At 42.7% G+C, this 24,490-nt stretch overlaps 1 protein-coding gene across 1 annotated transcript; it reads left to right on the forward strand.

Moving 5' to 3' along the window:
• Positions 1 to 7,487: 7,487 nt before the first annotated feature.
• Positions 7,488 to 11,825, forward strand: S100P (S100 calcium binding protein P). The gene is made up of 2 exons (XM_009922700.2): positions 7,488 to 8,114; positions 11,541 to 11,825. Exons 1-2 carry the CDS (start codon positions 7,977 to 7,979, stop codon positions 11,688 to 11,690), a joined length of 288 nt encoding a protein of 95 aa, XP_009921002.1. The 5' UTR covers positions 7,488 to 7,976; the 3' UTR covers positions 11,691 to 11,825.
• The last annotated feature ends 12,665 nt before the right edge of the window (positions 11,826 to 24,490 follow it).

The following is a 24,490-nucleotide window of genomic DNA, read 5'->3' on the forward strand; positions in this document are numbered from 1 at the left end:
CAAAGTGGTGGTGCCATTCCAATTTGATTTGAGGTTCAAAGCCCTGTGTTAAGCATGGGCTAAAACGTGCTAATTTAAGAGCGAGACTGGCACAATGTATTCTAAAGCCTCGTATGTGTTCTGCCATGCTTTTAATGTCTCATCAATGTACTTGGCTTACATAGTCCTACAGATGGGGCTCCTTCTCTGTTTCTGTCACACTCAAGATGACCCTGAATTGGAGAGCTAGTATAGTCAACTCGAGACTATGGCCCTGACCTTCCTCTCTTCCTGCTCCATTGCACAATGATCCAAGGAGTTGCAGCTCAATTAATAGGCAGCTAGTCTTAGCAATTGGGTACAGATGATTTCAGTCTAACTTGAACCACGCTTTTCTTCCAAGCCCTGGGTTGGGGTTCTTTCCTCTCATAGCATCTGTGGAAGAAGAATATGGAGCAGGTATTCCTGGCTCCGTTACATCAAGGATCCTCAGTAGCAGGCAGGAAGATGAGGCGCCCCAACCAACGTATTGGCAAACCAGTTGTGTTTGTGTGCGATGCTATGACTAATGTTCTCATGCCTGATAATGGTGCTGTCAGAACAGCAATGACATTTACTTTGTTGACTAAAACTTGTTTGAAACCTCATCTTATCTAAGGTGGTTCCTCTGTACTGCTGACATCAAAACCACTGCAAAACTGCCACTATTCTCAAAAATTCAACAGCTACAGCCCAGGCTTAAATCAACTTAAGGATGTCTGCATTCAACTAGTTAAGAACACTCTCAGTTTAAAAACACTCCTCCATAAGGTAGGTGCAACTCTGGAGATAGGCTAAATCTGTACAGAAAGTCTGATCTATGCAAACAGGATGGGTTTTGTTTGAATTGTAATTCTTGTCTAGTTCCTAGCAGTGCTTGGGAAATAGAAGTTGAAATCAATACTTTGTCTGGACTAAAATGTTTTTACCTGCTTCTCTATTAAAGACTGCAATCTTCAAATAGATCCCAAAGTTAAGGAAAAATACCATCTGAGGGGAAATTAACGTGTGTCATGGGGTCCACAGGGCCCATGTTTTCCACTAACCTAAAGCGGATGCTATGTTGTTTTTATTCTGCCTTGATGTACTGTGCATTCAAACCCAAATGCAATTTTGTGTGCTGCTGCATCTATTTCACCATCAGACTTCAAATCAAGATATATTGCCGCATCCTTTATAAATAACAGCAGAAATAACAGAGAGTAAATCTATAAGATGATCAGAATTTATTTTTGCCATCATGCTTGTCTTGGGTATTTATAACAAGGGCAGCTGTAAAGGAATTTTTTAATTATTATTTCTTTTAATAAGCAGTCTTGTCTCAGTATTTTGTAAACAGAAAACCGCAAATACAACTGACAAACAAATACGCAGATCAAAAGAGCATTAACCAATTTCTCTGACCAAGAGAAAGGACAGGTGATAATATATAAATGCTTCTCATTTTCTGCATAATACGAAATACTGAGATGGGATGAAGGATTTTGATGAACTACCACAGTCTAGTAACAAGGCTTTGGGTAGGTTGCTGTGGTCTGGTGCTGGGCACTGGTGGATTTTCTTGGCCGATAGGATGTGCAATGATTAATTCCTTGTCCTTTTTCCAGAGACTAGCTAGTTGGCAGGCTCAGCAACATCTTATACAGCCAGAGCTGCTCTTATCAAAGTTACTTCATAACTTTGTCTCAGGAAGTATTCAACTCCACAGAGGTAGAGGAATATTAAAAGGATGAGGCAGAGAGGGAGTAAGTGTTTAGCATTATTAGCAGACTAAAGACAGACAGAGTTTAAAGAAATAATTAAACAACATAAGGATTTAAAATAATAACAAGGGACAGGGTTTGTCACGTACATCTGCTCTGACATGCTCTATGTTCTGTTACCTGCTGATGTGCTTGTCTTGTCCTAAAGCTGAACGATCAGGTCCGTGAGCCAGGAATGCTGTATCTGTACATTGCCTGGCATAACAGGATTGCAGTCCACAGCTGGGGCTTCTGAAACTACTGTGGAAATAAATCATGAAAGCAAGTAATAGGTATTGCTCCCTTTTTTACTTTATAGCTTTTAATTCTGGAAAGGAAAATCAAGATAAGCATCTCTAATGAAGACAGCAGAAAAAGGTCAGGTATTAAGGTGGCAGATGCTCCAAAAATACCAGCTGGCTGACTGGGTTTGCTCAGGTAGAATAAGTCTCCTTCCTCTGTTTAGCAGCTGTACAATATTAAACACAATTTGTCCTTTTAAGTGTTGTCTTAAATACAGACTAAGATTAAGCTAAAGATTCTAGGTCTAATCTAAACAGGGACTGCTATTGAGGAAGGAAAGAAATCGAAAGAATAGCTACCATTTCATTCAAGCTCTGCAGGGAAAAAATGAGCCGATTGCCTCTGGCTAGAAAGAGTAACAACTGGTTTCTCAGCTCGCCTTCAGCTCTGCAGTGTGGTAGCAAAGCTATGTGAGCAGTGGGCACGGGCGCTGAGCGTGAGGACCTCAGAGAGGCACAGGCCATTTCCCAGACACTATCACCAGTAATTGTCACACAAATGGCTACTCTATTAAATACACCCAGTAGGTAGTCCATCTAGATAGATTTAAACACATTGAAAAGATAAATGTTGGCCAAAGTAATGCAACTCCTATATCTGTATCCATGACCACGTTTCCTTAACACAATCAAGCATCCTCTGGCTTTAGGTAAGAGTCTGTTCATGGTTGGGATCCCCCCCTCAAGTCAAGGACTCTCCCACTTCTGTGGAGGTCTGTTTTTTATTTCCCTGTTTGTTGAAGGTCTTCTCTTTTTCTGGTAAGCAAAATCCGAAGTTAAATTGTCTGTTACAAAAGCATGCTCTGGTTCCCACTTCCCACCCCATGTTTTAGTATTTCTGAGCCTGGCATGCTCATGTGCTGCCCCGTTAACAATGACAGAACAATGTCAGTGTTTGCCTGCTGAAAAAGCCCTACGTCTTCTTATCGGTTGTGCTACGCCCCGTGGTTACTTTCTGGAAACCAAAAGCGGCCAGCTCTGTGAAATGTGTGTGCCTCGGAAACTTCCACTCGATCAAGTTGCCTTGGAAATCTTCCTGACAGAGTATATGGACATCACCTCACTTCACACTCAGTTCTGTGATAGCAGGTCAGCCCTTCTCATTTCTTCAATGCAAGCATAAATTAATATTTTAAAATGAAAAAAAAAATATTTTTACGGTGGATGCAAAAGTTTTTTCTTGATGTGTTGCCTGCACAGACACTCAACAGGAGGCCACTTTCTCTTTGGGATTCCTTCCCTCTGAGAAAATGTTTTTGTACAATAAAGCAAAAATAGTATTGCTTGGTTCATGAGAGCTTAACACGGCCAAAATACTCTTTGCATGCAAAAGTCCTTTGAAAGCTTTCTTGGAATTGACTCAGTCATTCTTGTGTGTCTTTACCTCTCTCTAACAAATAGGAACTTCCTTTAAAAGGTTCACTCAGTCTGTTTTAAAGTTTACAAAACAAGCATATCCTCCCACAGATAATGGTTTTTCTTTTTTTTCTTTTTTCTTTCTTTCTTTTTCTTCTTTATCTTCTTTTTCTTTGTCCTTTTCTCCCATTCTTTCTGACCATGCCACAGAACAACTTTTTGTGATGGTGACCACAGCTCAGCATGACGGCCCTGTATCTGAGGAGGATTTTATAAGCATTAAGGTAGAGCAAATGATAATTGGACTGCCTGTATGAGACCAGCTGAGGAATCGCGGCACTTTTAGAAATCATGACTAAAGCACTTGAGTGGACAATATTCGGTTACCTTAGGGTGTGACCTCTCTTTCTGTCATTACAATAAAAAACAAAATTAGTCTTGGAAGCCTTAATATCATAAACCTTCAAACGGAAGTATAAAAAAAACCCTGTAAAGATTAGCATCCAGGAAATTATTCAGTCAAGGACTGAAAACTAGACAGAGGTATTTACAGTGTAAATATTAATTTATTGGCTGTAATATATTCATTGATTTTACAGTCTAATATGGCTATGTCTAGTGCACTAATAAATGTATTTGAGTAGAGTCAATATACAGTGATGAAAGAATGTTTCCCATGGTACAGCTTTGCCAGATGACAGTGTTAATACCCCAAGTCTCAACTCAGAAAGTCACACAGCCAGTTAGTCTTCCTCATTTTACCTGCCTTTAAACTTCACTTAAACAGTATGTGAGCTTATTAATTGCATTTGTGAAATATGTTTTAAGGATATTTTGAGAAGTAAATGATAATAAAATAATGAAAACTTACACTTATGTAATTTACAGAACCTATACAGCGTCACCGAACATCACACTGTGCTGAGTACGAACTCTTCTTCTGTCTGTGCTTCGTCAGTGCCTGTTTAGTCTAATCTTTCTAACTGCGTTTTGCAAAATGGTGTAGTAACTGCATCATTTAATCACTAGACGTAAATAAATTTACCATGCGTTGTGGAAATGAAATGACCTTTAAAAACTGTTAACCAGACTTAGAGGTGGTTTTCAGAAGCAGCGCAAAGGAAAACCTTACTCTTTAGTAAATAAAGTGTGTTGATACTCTTAAGTTCAACAAACAATCCAGGACACTGGAAAATTTGAGGGTTTTGATAATTTTGTCTCAGTGTGGAACATGCAATGCTTGTTTATGTTTCAGATGTTATCCTCTTGCTAAGAAAAATAAAGTGCTTTTTGTACTGCTGCCAAGATAGATACAACTTAAGAAAAACAGCGAATTCATCATTTCAGGTTGTGTTTTCTTCCTCCTGTGCTTATTCCATTCAGATACATAACAGATTTGTGGAAATTGTCAAAAAGTCCTTCTCATGTAATTTCCTGCATCTTTTGGAATAAGCTTTAAGGGGTGATAAGCTCTGTTAGAAGTTTAACATTTCAGCTATCCCATTTCAGCTATTCAGCTGGCTGTGACACAAATGGCTCTTTAGAGTAGAGCTCATAAATGTATTTATTCAGACTTTTCCAAAACAGACACTGCTGCAAAGAGCATAGGATAAAATTTATTCTCTAAGAGCAAATCAGCACAAGGTCACACAAATCTCATGTAAGCCTGAACATCTGGCCAAATGCCATAAAATTTGAGTATATCTGAATGGGTTTTGAAAATTATGTGTGTGACAGGCCACATTTGTTTCACATAAATAATTTAAACTTTTGGCCCAAGTGAGGAACAGCAAGACCTAATTCTGTATAAACCCTCAGTAAATACTCACCCAACCTATTGCCTATACCATTCTTCAAAGAAAGAAACCTGAAAACAGCAAATAATGGATATTGTTTACATTTAAATAATGATATAAAATTCAAAGAAACTCACAGAAAATGGCTTATCTTCCTGGGGAACTGGACAGATGGCCTGACATCAAAACACTGTTTGGTCTCCTGTGTGTGCCTCCTATTTGTACTTTCCTTTGGTTTTGCAAACAGTTTTAATAGTCTGTGCCTTGTGCACAGAATTGCTATTTTAATGAAAAACAAGTTGTAAGGAAATATTTAAACAATACAAAAAATGTGAATTGAAAAGTCTGAGCAGTACTGATGTGTGTGTGCACATGCATGAATATAAATATGACACATTAAAAACAAACAAACAAAAAAGCCAACCAGGCAGTGCTACCATGGTGACCTTTCAGTTTGTAGAAATTCAAGCCCTGTAGTTTATTTTGTGTTTTAGCACTTTTGGAGCCGTCTTTTCAAAAAATGTGTGTCACCTGTATTTGCAGAGGAAAATGGGTCAAGAATGAGGACAACTTTTCTGCCGAGTTCTGTGGCAAACGTGTGGACATACTGACATATCCTGTTGACTGAAGGTGATGATCTCCCCCTCTGCCTTTTCAAGGCACTTTTTTCCTTCTTCTGTATAACTAACATCGATGTTCATGATTCAAAGTCACGAGAATGCATGAAGTAGACGTTTTATTTTGTTAGGTTTTCCTTTAGAGGGAGGAATTGATTTGTCTTTAATGGCCATGTTTAATATTCATGTTACAGAAAAGGACAAAGAAAAGTTCCTGGCACTTGACACACCAGCAACTGCCATTGTGTGTGTATGCAAACATCAGATGATGTTCATAGCTAACAAGGGCCAGTTGTTTGCTCTCTTCTTGTTCCTTCTTCTGAAGGAACCCCACAGGTTTCAACTTGCACTTTAATGTAAGACCTTCAAAATTCACTTAAAACCCTTACCCACTTAATGTAAATCAGTTGCAACTATGTCATGAGGTTGAAGTCATGGGAACAAATAGTTCTCATGAACTGTTTGAAAAAAGCATACAGCCTGAGATGTTGCCATGATTTTCTGGGAAATGCAAAATCCCTTGTTGGAGAGACTGAAAATCATGGAGTTTTTGTTTCAGAAAGATAGTAGATTTCCATGTACTTGTGATGTGTAGTCTTGCTGTGAGATACTGTAGGTGTTACAGGACAGATTTTGCCTGGGGAACAGGTGGCTATAGACATCTGGGAGAAAAGAGTTTAATTTTTAAAATTTTTCTCAATTAAAACCATTTTTTGCTAACTTGTCTATGGCATAACAAGTGGAAACTTATCTTCAAGCATTCAGAGGTACGTCCAAAGACATCCAAACTCAGGTTTAATTTGGGGAATCCACAGTCAGAGTCTTCTATGGAGAACACTGCACCCTGGGGTCCATCAGCATTATTCATGCATGATGCCCTGCTTTTGATAGGTTCCCCCAAATAATTTGCTCAGAGTGTGTCCACTCTGCAGACCCTAGTATAGATGTAACTCACCTTAAATGAGCTCCTTCAGGTCTAGCATAGCCACCCTGAGTTTGAGAGAGGCCAAGTTACCCTGCTGCTCGGCCAGAAATTTTAACTTGTTCAAAACTCAGTGTAGCTGCAGCTGAATCAGCTTCCATCACCTGCGCTAACGCTGTCCCCGTACCGCTCAGCCGCCAGCTCTGACCCTCAAACAGCTCTCTTGTGTGTAGATGCGGGTCCAGTGTGCTTGGCATTTTAATGACGGGGGACCACGGTTTTCAGGTGAATCACAAAGTTCATCAGAAGCCACAGAGGACCACGGGACTTCAGTGACCTTTTGTTTTCAGTACAGTCCATTCTATTGCAAGGTTTGACGCTGCGTAGGGTCAATAACAAGTTGTTTCACTGCAGATCAAGATGGATTTTGATACTGGCTGTTTGCTCAAGTATCAGATGTATTCCTTCGGGTATCCCCACGTGAGCAAGTTCTTTTGTGGGGCGGCTCTGCAAGGCTCCCTTTACCGGCCCTGGAGAGATGTTGGTTCACCAGACCTGTTTCAGACATCCACTCTGGCCTGAGTGCAAGCCCAGGGGGACACAGTTAGCTGTCTGTGTCGCAGACCTCTGCTTTTGATCTGGTGAATCCCACCCCCAGCGTGTGCTAGTGAGCCATCTGCTCTGCAACGAGGTCCTCTGCATGGCAGCAAAGGCCGTCTGTGTCTGCTCTTGGCTCGGCACGGGCAGCGCCTTGCAGAGCCCCTAACTATGGTTGTGAAGGAGAAGCGAGATGCTCCTCTTCCTCCTGAGCAGGCTAGCACATGCTCTGCTGAAGCTGGGCTACCAACCCTCTGCTCAGATGGGGTTATCTGAAGGAACAAATCTGATTCTTGAGCAAACAGCCAGTATCAAAATCTGATTTTCGTTTGTTAGTCACACTGTGTATCTTGAAGGAGAGGCTGGTTTCTACTGGTGAGCAACTGGTTGTACCGGCCACACCAGGGTGATAAAGCTTGAGTTTTGAATAGCTGTCAGCACAGAGGCGTGTACTCCAAGCAGCGCTCAGATACGGATGTTTGCTAAGGGATAACTGTCCCTTTGGTGTGTGACCATTGATTGGATGGGACAGTCACATAAAGAGCCCAGACTAAGACCAGTCTCCGTCCTCTGAGAGAGCCCCGAGGCTGTTCCTGCTCAGAAGAAAGCCAGACTCCAGCAGCAACATGTCTCAGCTGGAAACTGCGATGGGAATGACCATTGCTGTCTTTGACAAGTACGCAAATACTGACGGCAACAGGCAAACCCTCAGCAAAGCAGAACTAAAGACCCTCCTGGAAAAAGAGCTGCCAAACTTCCTCTCGGTAAGAAAAGAGCGCAGCATCGTTTCTGTGTAGTGGGTGCAAGGGCTGCCTGCAGACACAGGTTTTAGTACATTATGGGGGAAATGATATCTGGAAATATGCAATGGTTTGTAGAAAAAAATTAAATAAAGAAGTCTTTGCACATACTGTGTAAAACCAATTCTAATATTCAGGGCCATTCCCTGTTTACTAAATTCAACACTCAAGTTGTCAGCACAGTGGCTTTGAAATAGATTGGGTTTCATCTTCAGAATTCACCTACTTCTTCTGTTTGTCCCTGGATTTACCAGCTCATGTCGTGTTACAACTGCTGTGAAGGTAGTTATGTTGTCAGCAATTGAAGACCTTGATTGCAGATGGGAAGTCTCTAGATATTTATACAGTTACTTTCTCTAGGTATTTATACTACATACGCAGTATGCTCATGAAAATTATGCATAAACAAGAACAACAGATGTACACAGACCAAACTGGTTTGCATTTGTCTTTAATAGTAAAAGAAAGACGTGAACAAGTGTTTTACAACATAGAGTTGTATGTAATCATCAGGTGCATTTAAGTAGGTTTTATAAAGAGAGAGAGAGAGAATTTCTCTTAGTAGGTATTCAAAATGCTTAATATATTATAGTAAAAGCTCTAGCTAGCTGGGAGACAAAATGCATTTCATTTTCAATTGTTTTTTATTTGCTTCCCCTCACTAAAAATCCAGAAAAAACTTTTAAATGTCTTGTTCTTTCCATACAGGAGTAATGTTTATCTCTCTGTACAGTTATTCTTAATTGCAAAAGCCCAGAACCAAATTTTCCAAATGTGGCTACCACTTTTGGTATCCAGCATAATCTGATTTTTCAACAACTTTTCCAGTGCACTGCAGCCAGGGTACTTGATACAATTTGGTATCTTTCCATGCAAGCTACCTGAAATCACCCTATGAAATCCTTGCCTGCTGGATTTATGACTCACAAATGAAACACAGCTGCATTATTCAGAATGAGAACCTGGATGGCTCGAGGGGGGGGATAGGTGAAAATGTCTCTGAAAAAACTCTATAAACCAGATCAGTGGTTGTGACCCAACAGCATCATTGGAAACGTCGTGTTCCTGATCATGGAGCTGTATGTTACGTGTAGCACTTCCACGTAAAGAAAAATAAAACCAACAACAAAACCACAATTGTAAGAGAGCAAGGAAATCCCCCAGAAACTTCACATTTGGTCTAAATAAAGGTGGGGAGCCGCTGCGCTAGACAACTCCCAAAAGGGATGGTGCTCAAAGGTCATTCCTGACGACTTTTACTGGCCAGGCACCACCTTTTCCAGTTCCCCACAGATGCTCTTACTGGCTCTACTTATTTCCTGAAACTGCTGGAAAAACTGGAATTTTCCAGGAAGATGGTTAGCTGAATGTCCTCTTATGTTCTAGTCTCCATGTCCCTTTCCCATTTTACCTATTTTAGAAAAAAACAATTATATCCATTTTTTTTATTTGCAAGAATGTTCTGGGAAACAGAGTCTTTTAAATACTTATGTGTATTTCTGGTCTTAGAATTGGTTATAGCTGACACAGCTCACAACTACCTGGAAAGGTCTTGAATCAATCAGAGGCAGAAATGAATCCATACCACAGGACTGAAGGACTGGACTCAGTTATAAAGAGCTTCCAAAAAATAATTCCCGCGTGCATTTCAGAAGTAATTCAGAGGCTAAAACTAGTTTGTATATTTAATTAAATAATTTTAAATATTTGCTTATAAAATCAAAACTGATAGTAACTTGCAAAGTGAAAGGGAATAAACCTTCCAGACACAGTCATCAGTCAAATCTAGGGAACCGGTTCGATTTTTAGTGATTTTAAAGGTGCATATATTTAAAGTGAAACATGAAATTACAGAATGAGAAATTTAGTTATTTAGACAATGATCAAGAAGTACTTTGAGATTTCAGTTAAGGTAGTACTTCTTATTTTAAATTCATGGAAATTTTCCAAAAGTTTATATCATTTCTTTCTAGTACACTATCAGATTTTTTTTGTTTAGCTTCAACAAAATCCACATGGTTGTTCATATATACGATAGGTATCTACTGCCATCCCCTGTTTATTTTTAAAACTGCGTTTTCTAAAATCAGTGGAGATAATCAGTGCCAGGACTTAAGCAAAAAGCCCTCCTGTAAGCTACTTCAGAAAAAAAAACCCCGCTTTTTTTTTTTTTATATTTTGGCAAAACTAAAAAAAAAAAAATCAGTCTCTTTTTAACTGGATGATGCCTTGCTTAACATCAGCCTCGAGATGTACTGGTTCAGTCAGTCCGTCAGAATTATGACAGCTTCGAATGAAAAAGATTTTTCTGATATTTTTCGCTGCCATAACTCAAGGTCAGCATCACGCTTGCTTCAGGAGGTGTCTTCCCGGGTGCCAGCTCCTGTGAGCAGCTTGTGCTGGGCACCAAGGCCAGAGAGAGCACTCGAAGCACTTTTGAGGCCTTTTGCATCTTTGCTGGGGCAGCAGTGTTTAATGAAGCTTAAATTTGACATTTGCCCCAGGAAATCATCACTTTGCAAAACTGCAAATTGCCCGAGCTCCAGCCGAGCCCTTCCAAGGCAGCAGATGGGGAATGCATGGCAGTTAATTCAGCTGGGTGATGTCCTCGGGGCTTTGCATTACACAGCTTTAATCATGATAAATGTTGTTTTAAAAGTAGAAAACATGCCTCTCCATGGCGGTGCGTGACTGCAGCTCTCAGGTGTAATAAACCCAGGAGCACATGCATTTGGGGGATGGCGGGGGGCGATGGGCTGGATGCTGCTGAGCAGAGGGTGGGAAGATGCGGGTCTCTGCCCATGCTACAAGGATGCTGGGACTCATGCTTGGTCCTGCTGTCACCCAGAGCCCCAGCCTGGCCCTGAGGCCAGCGGAGGCACGAGTTCCCGGGGGAGGGATGTGGTTTTCAGGCAACCGGAGGAGATGCGCGGCTCCCACCAAGACGGGCAGGCGGAGGTACCGCAGTCCCACGTCCCGTGCTGGGCGCTGAGCAGTTGTCTCAGCCAAACACGGTGCAAAGGACTTCATGGCTTTATACCCAGAGATACAATGCACAAAACAAGAAGAGAGAAGAAAAAAAAAAAAGTCTCACTAGCAGAAAACATGATAACCTGATATTCTGGGCAGGCCTATGGCAGGGCTGCATGCAGGAGCCGTTACACCCCCATCGCATCCCCCCACCCACCTCCCAGGCAATTCAATCGCAATCCCCCATGGAAAGGTACAAGGTGTCTGAACCGGCATCAGCCTCACACTCCCCAGGTGCCCCCCCCACCTCAGCAAGGGCCCAGAGCCCCACCAGGGCCCTTGTTTGGGATGCGGGTAGTGATGCCGCTGTGGTCAGGTTCGTGCCACCTCTCACCTCAACCTGCTCTTTTTCTTTTGCAGTCAGGGAAGGACAAGGATGCTATCGATAAAGTCTTCAAGAACCTGGATGAAAATAGCGATTCCCAAGTGGACTTCAAAGAATTTGTCATCTTTGTGGCAGCTCTGACTTGCTGCTGTCACAAATATTTTGAGCAGAAAGCAGCCAAATAATGGTTGAACTGCTCACAGAAGCCGTCTTTGCCTGTGCTGCATATGCTAGTGGTATGGATCCCTTTACTTCTTCCATGTATCGCCATGCAGTTTACAAGCATGCTGGGCTGTAAAAATAAATCCTACTGTGCTTAATTCCCTGTCTTGAATATTAATTTCTGCTCATTTGTGGAAGAGCCTGGGTTTAATGGCTCCCACTAACTCATATTGAGTAGTTTCTCTCTTTTTCTGCTTTTTAAAATTCTATTCTTAGCCAAAAGGCTCAGTATTCATCCCAGTGTAGAAGCTGCACAAGGGTAAATGCTGCTGGAGCCATGAATCAGCTGCAGGCTGCTTTTATACAGCAGCATCTCTGGGATGCAGCCTGCTGAGCTTCAGCTGACAAAGGCTGCAGCCTAAATCTGCCCACGCGTGTGCCACCACGGCTGTTTGGGACCCGTCTCACCACAGCTGCCTTTGAGCCCGTTTGGTACCCTCAGCTGTGTGGCTGTGGCAGGACTGCCATGTAGACTCCTTCTTGGTTAAAAAACGAAAACAAGCCCAAACACTTTTTTTTTTTTGCAGCATGGAGGATTCTGTGCAGTTTTTTGTGCTGGTGAACCAACTCACCCAGCTCATATGGGTTTCCTTCCTACAGCATAAGGCTTTTGTATCAATATAATGATATTACTCTACCATTGGCAATGTAAGCAGGGTCGTACACTATAACCATTTTATTTTAAATAAATTTGAATACCCCTCCAAGTAGCATGTCATATTATTTTTGCCTGCAGCACGACTAGTGGCAGCAATTATTGCTCTTTACCTGAAAAATGTCTGTGTGGAGAGGTGGAAAAATTTGCTTTCAGTGGAACAGGCAAAAGACGTCAGCTGTGACTCTGCAGCTGGATCAAGAGTGAACCAATCTGTATCTTGAAGCACTTTTCAGGTGAGCATCCTAGTGCAAACTGCAAAAGCATCAATTTTAGTGCCTTTACCTTCAGAAAGGTCCTGTTTGGTGCTATTCCTGTCTTATGCCAAGAGCCAAGTCATTCCCTGTCCTACTGCATGTGCAAATGTGCTGTGCAGGTAGAGGTGCCACAACTCCCTGTGCAGCTGCCCACCGGTTTTGTGCAGGGCTCAAGCTCTGGCTGGAGGCCCCGGGAGATCACGCAGCACAGCAAACGTAGGAACAAGAGCTCTGGAGGTGCAGAGCACTGCTTTAACTGCAAAAACATTTTCCTCTTCCTGCTGAAGCCTGGTACAATGACCTAACTGACCACAGTCGCATAACTGGAGCTGGAACAAAAACTTAGTTTCACTGGGTTTCCTGAGTCTGAAGTTAAGCCACGGGTTGGACCCATTCATAACCATGTATAAGCATCCATGTCCTTAAGTGCATTCATCTTTTGGGGAACCCACTGGGAAAAGTTTGGGCTTATTAGATGATTTCAGCCTGTTTTTACCATTATGGGGTATGGCTGTGACTGCTGTCTGCTTTGGGAAAGGCTCTGCCCTTCTCTGCCCCTGCGCTGCGGGTCAGATTGAGCAAATCATGATCCAGGGGCCCGGCTGTCCTTGGTGACCATGGCTCTGTCCCCACCAGAGCTGTACACACCAGCACCGTACCTGGCACAGGCACCCGCAGAGGGGTCCCCCCCACCCAAAAAGCATTAAAGCCACGACTGCTGCAAGTGGAAGCAGCCACTGGTGCAGCTGCAATGCGTGCTGTTAGCCTGTGGTCACGGTTAAATAAGACAGAGACCGTACTTAGTATGCAACCAAAAACTAGCAAGTGTTGCCCACGTTCATGCCTTCTCCTTGGCACCTTGCCGAGAACAGATTCTCAGCTCAGCATGCACACACAACAAAATACTCATGATCAGTTATTCCTCGCTCTCGAATAGTCTTCATAAACTAGTATCTGTTCGTACAAGAGATGATTGCTTGAGAAAAAGGAAGCATGCATACGCGTGTCTGCCTGCATGTGTGAGCATGTCTGTCCCCTGCCGAAAGGGACAGCAGAGGTTTGTCCCCATTCCAGAGCTGCTACAGACTGAGCTCTTGCAATCGACCATTTTGAGCAGGGGTCTGTCTTCTAGTCCCCAAATCCTTGAGGCACACGGTCACACTGAGCAACACTCAGAGGGTTGCTGAGTTCCAGGATGGCTGGAAATGAATTGCATCACATCTATTACACTTGCAGAAGTAAGATCGTTTGTTTTATTGGCAACAGTAATATTTCTCTGCAATACCTGAGTGAGAAAACTGTTAATCATGAAGATGTGCAAAATTCTTCCCAATCCAGGGGTACCAAATCAGCCTTTTTTTCAGACACAACTCCATATTATTTCAGTTGTTTGAGATATCTACAGCTCTAATCCAGTATGTCCCTGCCCGATGGCTGCTGTACAGCTCATCACTTGCAAGGGCTGGCAGATTCCAGTATCACATCCCTCGCTATTTAGTCAAGGCTATAAATGAGCAAAGCGCTCTCCTTATTGCGGAGGAAGTTGATTATAAATTACAGAGGTAAATTTCATATATTGCATATCCAGCTAGCTAGTGGTATAAACCATCCTCAGGTAGGAAATTCAGGTGAAACCTATCACCTGTTGATTGGTGTACACTAATTTTTTTAAATGTATTTTTCCTTTTCCAAGTTTAGCATTACCATCTAAAAGTTTTCCTCTGCGTTGTTTCGCAATATCCATTCTCACTGAATTTTTTTTTTTACCACTGTGTGGCACTAAATGCAGCCTTTTTATTACCCACTGAGCCCAAAATTCCGTGTATCATTATTGAGACAGAATGTAAAGAATTTGTGTTAAGATTAAAAAAAAAATCAGAAGTGTTCTTAACATCACAGCAATTATTTCTAAACAAATACTCTATGTCCCATCGAGAGCATTTCACTGATGGCAGTGGAAGCAGCAGGAGCTGAGAACCACGCAGAGGCTCCATCTCTTGGGCTTTCAGTAGGGTTTAGCTGCACCATCCCAGTCTGACCCTTGTGAAAGAGGTTCCCCTTGTTTGTAAATTGCAAATCCCTTGTTCAATTTATTGTAGTGTCATTCTGCGCCCCACTGAGATCACTTTTAAAACACATCTCTTAAAGAGAATGTTGGTGAAAATTTCCTGTCTTGTCAGCCAAGAGATTCACCTTATTACTCCATTTTGTCTACTAGATTTTTAAAACTGCACTGTTCAGCAGTGAAAGCTGTCATGTATCCCACATTTCACTCATTCCCTAAACTTCCCGGTGTCCGATACCCACACAATTTCACTTGCTCTCTAATGCCATTTTACCCATTTTCCTGATATTGTGTAGGTTTTTTCTGTGCTTGTAGGGCACCTGAACACTTGATTTACTCTGCTTATCTGCAATTCTGCTCACAGCAGCCCAAAGCCGCTCTGTAACCGCTCCACCTCGCAAAACGGGTACCAACCAACCCTGATGGCAAGCACCCTGGCTTCCATGAAAGAATACCTGAGCTACCCCTCTCACCACCTGCTCAAGTGTGCTATGAAACGAGTGGAATGTTATTTTTCTCACTGTTTCTGCTGGTCCCAACCCTGAAAACTCTTACACTTGTGTTGAACTCTCGTTAGGCCCCCCGGTCCCACCGGTACCTGGGGGGATACCTGGAAAGCTCAAAGACTGTGCCCAGGAGCACAAGGATGCTGAGTGCTGCTTTGCTAACCAGAGGGAGCTGTGCACGTTCAGAGCTGCAGAAAGAGGGGGAAGAAAACGGGTTTGTGGGGTTTTTTTCTTTTTCCCTGCAGATCTTTCAAAAGCTGTAACTCGGTGATGAATATTCATTTCAATGTAGTACTGAAAGTTCAACTGATGACACCTCAGAGAGAAAATGATCCAGGAATAAAAGAAATTAACATATAGCTCCCACCTTACCATAGAACAAAAGTGACTTTTCAGAATATATTATTTAACCTAAAAGCATTTGAGCAGAGTCACTTTAATATCTTTCAATCCATTAATTTTATTCCCCAGTATTATTAATTTTCACTATAAACCCATACCCAGAATATACTGTATATTTCCTTCCCTGGGTAAACTTTTGTCATTCAAGGTTCAAGCTGCGGAGATGCTAGACCTGGTTTTATACCTATCATTTAATGTCAGCTCTTAGGCCTAAATGTATTACGTAGGATGAGATACGTAGTTTAAGAAACTGTATAGGCAGCTGTAAGAGAAAGGAAAAGACACTATAAAGAGCAGCTCAGCAACTATGAGCTAACAGTTGTGGACAGCACATGTTTGACTTAGTTATGTTAACAGAAAATAAAAGATATGAGAAAAGATATTACCAGCAAATGACGATATGGGAAATCATCATTTGTGATGAGTTTCAAATTAGGCAAGGCTTAAAGGCAGAGGTCAGAAAGACAGCTAAGCAGCAAATAAGCCAATAGGTATTTTTGTTATCTTATACAGAAAAAGTATAATTTTTTTATTAGCAGTAGATACCTTCTATAGATTAAGATACTACAGTATCTATAGTTGCCATTTTGAAATTTGGTGGGATACTGTCAAGGCTCTTCAGTTTTTAAAATGACATACTGAAATCTTATTTCAGAGTGTATATACAGGAGAAAATAGGCATAATGTTACCTAACCCTGAAGTCACTTGTGGTCACTTACATTGTGGTTTTACCTGGGAAGGTTCCTCATTATTTTACCTTCAAGTTCACTGGGGCTCATGGGAAAAAAAAAAAAAAAAAAATCACCCAGTCAAGCATAGTGTTTATTTCCCCAGTAAAGCCAGTTTGAGGCTGGAAGCTGGAATTTCTCTCCCCAAGCCCTCCGAGCATCCCGTGCTAGCAATGCGCACTTTCAACACTTGACCTACAGTGCCAAGGTCAAACTCTTTACAAAATACATTTTAGCTGCTAGTTTCCTTATAAAAGGTGGGTAGAGGAGGAGGAGGAGATCTTACCTATCTTTTATGCAAGTCTCACTGTGAAACGCTCCTGTAGGAGCTGGGAAATTGTGTTCAAATCTTTCCTTGGCTGAAACCCACACATGCCAACTGAGTGCACTAAATAGCAGGAGCCAGGGTAGCAGGAGGCCCAGGGTACCTGCCACCTCCTCCCTCCATCGTATCAGCCACTGGTGCGGCTGAGGAGGCCTGGAAAAGGTGCAGGAGAAATAGCACGTCTCTGTAGCCTGGTAGATGGAGAATATAGCTGGCAGTGCAGGTGGCTGTGTCCCAGATACACTATAAGTGCAGATTTTGTATTTTAGTCAATAACCATTTAGTACAAAATACACAGCCGGCATAACTGCAAAGATGCTCTTTGCCAGATGAGTTCCCAGGCCATCCAAGGGTAGAGCTATGGTCGCTGCTCCAGTCCTCAATCTTGGACCATGTTCTCTGCAACAGGCTGAAAAGGTCTCGGCAGAGGAGGAGAGGGAGCATCTCCTCCTCCTCCTCCTCCTTACCCTCTTCCTCCTCCCTGAGGGAGCATCTCCTCCTCCTCCTCCTGCCCTGTAAAATGGTGTAACACAGTGGGTGATGCTCAGCCCACCGCCAGCAGAATAAAAAGTCCTGCTGGCACATCTCCCCCACCCTAACCACTCAGCAGTGCTCAGCAAAGCTCTTAAATGAAAAAAAAAAAAAAAGCTGACTCCTGCTCAGATACCTGGCAGGAGGGATTGAGATCTCTGTTTTGCTGAAGAGGGATCACGGCGGCAGCCCAGGTGAGGTTCGGAGCTTGCCCGGTGCCCTCTTTCTCCAGGCTGAGCCCCAGGCAAGGCACACATCTTTGCCTCTGACTACAGAGCCCTCAGACAAACCCAGCATCATCCCTGATTTACTCAGGATTTATTATTTACTTTAGACCCTTTCCAGCTCCCCTACAGGTGCAGCTCTGGGCTTTCTCTTTCTCTCACCTGTTTCATTTGGGAAGTCAGTGATGGAGAGGAAGAAGGACATCACTTGTGTGCAAGCAGCTCCCCAACGGATGGACTCACGCTTTTGGGTCCCTTTCTGAGATACCTTTCCCACATGTTGGGAGCAGAGCCTTGGGGCGTAACACAGGTTTCTGCAGTCTGCTCAGATCCACCCACCTGGAAATTAGTCATTCCAGCAGCTAATTGACTATGCTTTTGTACAGCTTTTTCAGGCCATTTTCTTCCCCAGACTCATTCCTTTCTTTTTCCTTCCTAGTCAATAATTTTTTTTTACTCCTGTGCCAAGCTGAAAGCCTCTGGGTCACAGCTCCATTCTGGAAGCTGCTCATTGTCTGAAGAGAGAGAAAACTTCATCTTTTAAGGGCACAGCTCTGCTACTCTCCAGTAGGTGATCAATAGGTACATACACCATATTATGCTGCAGGACTGGGCACCAGAATAGTCTATAAATAGGTTTGATTTTGCCTAGTAAACCTTTCCAGTATATACAAATAAATGTACTGATTTTTTTTTTCCTTGTGATTTTAGAGCTTTCTATTTAGATGCAATTGCCAATAACATTTTCTTTTGTTTAACGACAAGCAGAAGTAGGTCTCTAAAGTATTAGGTAGCTATTGACTGTTGCATTCAGAAAGAACAGAACGTTCCTGAAAAGGAACGGATAAGAAAGCCGAGCAGAGATGTGCTGCGAGAGCCAGGAACTTCCTCTCCAGGATGCAAGTACAAGCACAGAGAGACTGAAGCAACCTGCAGGTCACTGCCACAGTTTTAGCCTTGTTACTTAAAGGGGTTTAAATCTGATGAAAGCTTGAAATCCCAGGACTGTGGTTTGCTTTGGAAGCATTTTAATGTTCAAATATTTATTTTCCCTTAGCGACGCGAAATCCTTGTTACAGTGATTATAGCTCCCTTCTTTCTCCTCATTTCCAAACCTTGCTCTGTAATTTAAGTCTGTGATGCTTTGACCAAGTAGTTTCAGATGAAGGTAGTAGTTTCTGGAAGCTACCAACACATCACAAAAGTCAATTTGGTGTTTCTGAATTAACTTCCTCACCTGTGCTGACCTCAGCTAGTTCAGTCTCCCCACACTCTCTGTGAGATTTCCTATCTGTCAGTGTCAAGTTAATAGGTTTAAAAGGCTGAGCAATAAAACCTGCAGAACAGGTAAAAGGTCAAAGACCCTGTGCCCTCTGCTGCTCTTTCTGCAGGTACTAAAAGGGCTGTCTGAAGTGAATATTTAATCTCCCATGACAAAAACAACTTCTTCCTCTCCATCACTGGCTTCCCAAATGAAACAGGTGAGAGAAAGAGAAAGCCCAGAGCTGCACCTGTAGGGGAGCTGGAAAGGATCTAAAGTAAATAATAAATCCTGAGTAAATCAGGGATGATGCTGGGTTTGTCTGAGGGCTCTGTAGTCAGAGGCAAAGATGTGTGCCTTGCCTGGGGCTCAGCCTGGAGAAAGAGAAAGCCCAGCGCTGCAGTTTTAGGGTGCTGGAAAGCATCTTCCAGAGCTAACTCGGGGCTGTTCCTTGATTTCACTACTGCGGAATACGTGGTCTGAACACAGAGCTGGATGCCCGGCCACGTGCAACCTTACACTCCAAATTCACAAGGACGCTGAAAGCCACGCACTCCTTTAGGCTGGTATTGTTCCCAGCAATCATCTCAGAGGCAGGAGGATTTTAGTCTGGTTTGGGCAGGGATAAGGGCAATTCCTGCAAAGCCAGCTACTGCCCTGCCGGTCTTTCGATAGGAAGACTGTCGGCTTTCTCGCGTCACAAGGCAGCAGCAGATCCTTGCTGACAGCCTGCCCTTGCTAACAGACTCTGCAGGCACATCTCCGCAAGCTGGGGAGGCAGGGAAGATAACAAAGGGCAGGAGAAGGCCAAGGCAGCGCAGCGGGGTGAGGCAGACCTGCAGGAAAGGACACTTTCCCCCCCCCACAGAATTTGAGCTGTATATCCTTGTTTTTCCCTGCTTTCCACGTTTTCCTTCTTTGCCTTCCTGTTTCCTTCCTGCCTGGATATGAAGGAGCCTTTCAGCAGAAAGCCACCCTGTTGTTTATTTTGTAAATAAAAACCCAAAGCATTTCTCTCCTGCTAAGTCCCCCAAAATCAAGCAAAAGAACTGTCCTCTTCCTGACAGAGGAGGCTGCTATTTTGGCTCACAGTTCAGCCGGCACAACGTAGTCCTTTCTAGCGAGTCTCGCACTGCTGCATGGCAGCTCAGTCTTTCAGCCCTCAGAGAATGAGCACATTAGGAGCTGAATATAAGCAATGTTTGCTTCCAATTTGCTGAGGCTATGCCCAATTACTTTATTAATGGACTGGTTTGCAGCAGGGTTCAGATAAAACAAAGCTGTGCTTTAGATTTGGTTTTGCAGTCGTCCCAATAAAAACGAAGCAATGTTAACTTTCTTTCTGCGTGACACGGTCTACAGAAGCATGAGCTAAAGATCTCTCTATGGGCAGACTGTCCTCTGCACAGCTCAGTGCTAATGAAAGCAGAAGGATAAATAATTTTATTTTCCTGATACCCTTGATTAGGAAAGGATGGTTCTTCAACAGCTTTAAATGTCTGTTTAATAATTCTTTTGGGATAATGAGTGTGGTGCTTCCCTCCACCAAGCAAGTCCAGGGTCCGGTTGGGGGTCCTCCTGCAATCCCACTTTTGGATTACGTACTCCTCCCCAGGAGTGTTTTGTGTACTCAGGAAAGCTGGGGGAAGGCTTTTTAGAGAGATCCAGGGGACCTCTGGGCCAGTCGTCTGGGGTATCAGGAACACGGCTGCTGACAGCAGCGTGCAGGTAGCGATAACTGTGCGCTTCAGAAAATAGTGAGCGAGGCTGCTAACCTCTGAACGGGAAGGGGAGGCACATATCACTCCTACCACCCCCCTCACAGACGAGGCCTTGAGGGTCTGGACAAGACGATAGGAAGAGGAGGTAGCTTTACGTAGGTTTCTACTATTGTAAAGCATAATTTTGGCCACTTTAATACTTTGTCTCTCGGAGATTAAAACATCCAATACATGTGCTTGGAAATGCTTTCTGTAGAAGGAATCAGTGCAGGCAGAGCCACCTCATACAGAGCAGTACGAGACACGCTGGAAAGCTGCTGTCTTGCGAGATGATGTCCGGAGCCTGCTACGAACTGGCCCAATGCCTGGACGGAGACTCAGCAGTGCTGCATGCTGTCCCATCCACAGGCTTCTCTGTAACTCAAGGAGGTCATCTTTAAACCAAAGGTTTTAGCGGTGGCTACTAGCTGCTGGGCTCTGTAACTGGTTGTGTGACCTCTGCCTTTTTTTAAACCTACCTGTTCTTTGAAAGAATCATCTTCAAATAAATATAAATCAATTATTAGTACACTTACTGTCCTGTGGAGCCTATTACTGTATTTCTTTGACAATTTTTTTAAAAGACTAAGGCTTCATATAGCATTGTAAAAATAAACCAGAAAATTGTTTTTTGTACTGCCTGGGGAGAGCTAATAGGTCTAGCTGTTTTGCAGTGAATACCCACCTCCCCTTGAAATATTTTTCTTTTTATCTTTGAAAATGTACATAGTACTGAAGCACAGCTAGAAAAGAACATAAGAAGAAAAGGAGAAGGTACAGACCTGGTAAGTGTCACACTTTATAACCACACAATCTTTTCAAATGGCATCAAATGTCAGCTACACCTGGGGACCAGAAGCGGTGACCCTCCTCCTGCCCAGCTACAGGAATGTTGATATATGGTCATCAAACAAGACGTGGACCTTGGCAGAAAGATGTGGGGATTAAGATGCTTCCTTGGAAAAGCCCTCAAAGGGATTCAAAAAAAGTGCTGTGTCCCCAATTCCAGTTGATAGCAAAGAGTACTAAGTTTCACAATTGGTCAACAATATGGGGTGATAGAAGACAATTCATGATAACACACAAAAGAGCCTTAGATGCTTTGTTATAGGATGTCATTTGTTCTCTATTTACATAGTGCCTTTGTTTCAAAGTACAAGTGAAGGATAACAGCAGTGAAACGGAAAGCAATACTTGACAATGAAAGCAAACAAGCCATCATCTCTGGATCTCAAGTGAGAACAATAGATTGGGCTTACAAAGGAAAAGAAAAGATCGAGACAGTGGGAGAAGTGGCATAAAAGAAAGAAAATAGATTCCTATGGCTATATTTAGAGCTGAAACTGTGAATGATAAGGAAGTACTTTTTTGCTGCATCACCTCAAGGTAAGATACAGAGACCAGGTCTACTTTTCTTTTAGACCCTTTCTCATGCCCTCCTTTGCTGGTGATGGTGCCTCAGTCTGCAATACCCCATTGCAAGGGATCCTGCAAGTTTTAAGTCATCTGCAGAACATGTCTACCTCGCACTGATGTGCCTGACCTTCTGAGAAGCATTGCAGTACTTAGCAAAATCATTTTAGCTTTGTTTTTCTCCCTCAGGTATCTGAATTGCCCATGCCCTTTGCACCCCTCCTTCCCCAAGGAGATTCTGCCTCACCCTTGTCATGATCTACCCTCCACCAGAAGAACTGGTTCTCCTTTTCTCCCATCCATGATCTCCTATATGCCATCTAGGGCTTATCTACCTCTGTCCCAGGAAGAGTCTGCAGCTGGGCTAGGAATCACTGCAGCACCCAGGAAGACAGCAGAAGATGATGTGGAAAAAAAAAAGACTCTTCTAGAGATTGTGGGGATGAGATGGGGATGGGGAGGATCACATTTCAAGACATTAAACCAAGACAGCAGTTACACTTTCTGTGCAGGAAGGATCACACCCCTTCATTGTTGTCCAAATAAAACCAAATGTATTAATTTCCATAGGCCATAGGCAAAGAAGTGCTCTGCACAACCAGCAGCTGAAGAACTGAAGGCAGTGGCCTTGTTGTCCTGCAGTCAATGCTAGCCTGATGTGCCAGACAGGAGTGGACTCTTGTCTTCCCAATCCACCCGGGAAAATCCTGAAAGCAAACACTTCAGGACATAGACGGAATAAGACGGGGCCTTGAGATAAGTGAGAGATTCTGCAAAAGACAGGCAATGTTAGCAGACACATCTCTGGCTTTGGTCTTCTAAAAGGCCAGGAATTAAAATCATAATTAATAGCTGTACCAACAGGTTTTGGCTCCACTTAACAGGGCCCCTCCAACAAAGTCTTGAGCCTTCATTTTCTTTCCAGACTGGCTTCTGTGAGATCAAGGACTATTTGCTCCAACAGGCTGGCCACTGACCTACATAGAGCAGCAAAGCTCAATGCAATAAAAGGCAAAGCTGAAGTTCATTTTTAAAAATAATCTAAGTTTAGAAACAATTTAGATGCTGGTGTAGCCGTGTGACTCCAGAAGCTGCAGAGCCTGAAGTCAGTTGTTTAATCTGTACCTGGCTGTTGGCAGTCCATGTGCTGCTGCTGCTTTTGCATCTAAAAAAATCTCTCTTTAAGGTGTTACTAGTTCCAAAAGCAGAGGATTAGATGGAAGCACAAAGAAACCATATTTCTTAATATGTAACAGTCTCTAAACACAGTATTTTATATTAATTTAAAGAGGTCTGCTCCAATTTATGCATACTGCCTAGCCCAAAGGAGGTTCAAATTCCTGACCTAGGCCTCCAGGCAGTATGGCAAGATAAGTAAAAAATGTTAATAATATCTCTCATTATATGTCTCTAGTTGCTTACATGTCTTTTAACAGTTTTCAGGGCTGGGATTTTCCTAACTGCTCAGTGTTGGTCTAACTTTTGAGGCATTCATTCAAAACAGATCCCAATATGAATATATAATTTGGGACAGAGAAGTAAATTTTCTCCTGTTCTTCTGGAGTAATATTTTGCTTGTTAATCACATAAACTCTGTCTTCTGCAAGCCCTGAAATAATTTATCCTGGTAGATCCTGTATTCATCTTGCTGTTATTCAAAGTGGTTGATCTTTGATGACCCAAACACATAGTCAATCTTATAATTTCTTAATCTGTATCAGGAGATTTTAAAAGTGCAACTTATGTAATATCTGAGCAAAAAAACCCCTTACATGTGAGAAATTACTGGCCATCCATTTTGTGTTCAAACACATACAGCAAGATTCGTGATCATCTGTAGCTCAGCTGTTATTTTTACTGGGCTACCAAAGCCCTGGGGAGGATTTTGTAAAGCTATTTAGCCTGAAGGAAGGGATTAAAGAGGTTTCTCCCCATGAAACATCTGTTGCAAATGTACTTTCTAATATTCGGAGCAGAATGTTAAAATTAATCAGAAAGGGGAAGAGTCTCTTCCCTGTTCAGCAGCCGTACTCTCTGCTCAGCCATCCCACGGGTCAGCCCACTGTTTCTTTCCCAGCCCAAAGCAGAAGCTGCCCCCACCACTATAGAACAGAGGACTTCTTTGGATGCTGTGCCCCTCAACACCTTGATGGGGTAATTCAACTTTTTTCTCAAGCTCTCTTCCCTTTTGTCAATTAATGAGAAACTAGAACTTGAAGTGACTGTTGTAGCCAGAAAAGCCAACTATCCATGATCTCCTTCTCTTCTCTGGAGCCCATTATCTACAATCCCTCTATTTGTGTGATTTAAGAAAAAAACCTGTGCTTGCTAAAGAAAATAAAAGAATAGAATATTAAACAAACTTGGGTACTCACAGTTCTGATACTGATATGGCTCAAGAGCTGTTTTCTGTACCTTTCTTCTCTTCTCACAGGGCTCTCTCAAGCCCACTTATCCCAGCCCGAGGATAAAGCTTGTACTCTAGGGGCAAGGACAAAATTTTTTTTCCAGTAGCAGATAGGACTAGGTTGTGCTATGCTTTTACTACTTCTGGTATTGCTTTTTATAATATGTGGGGGGGAAAGGAGATAGCCAGTAATAAGCAAGCCCATTCACTACAGAGCAATATATACTG

This window comes from Haliaeetus albicilla, chromosome 1 (assembly GCF_947461875.1).
Source record: "Haliaeetus albicilla chromosome 1, bHalAlb1.1, whole genome shotgun sequence".
Taxonomy (NCBI): domain Eukaryota; kingdom Metazoa; phylum Chordata; class Aves; order Accipitriformes; family Accipitridae; genus Haliaeetus; species Haliaeetus albicilla.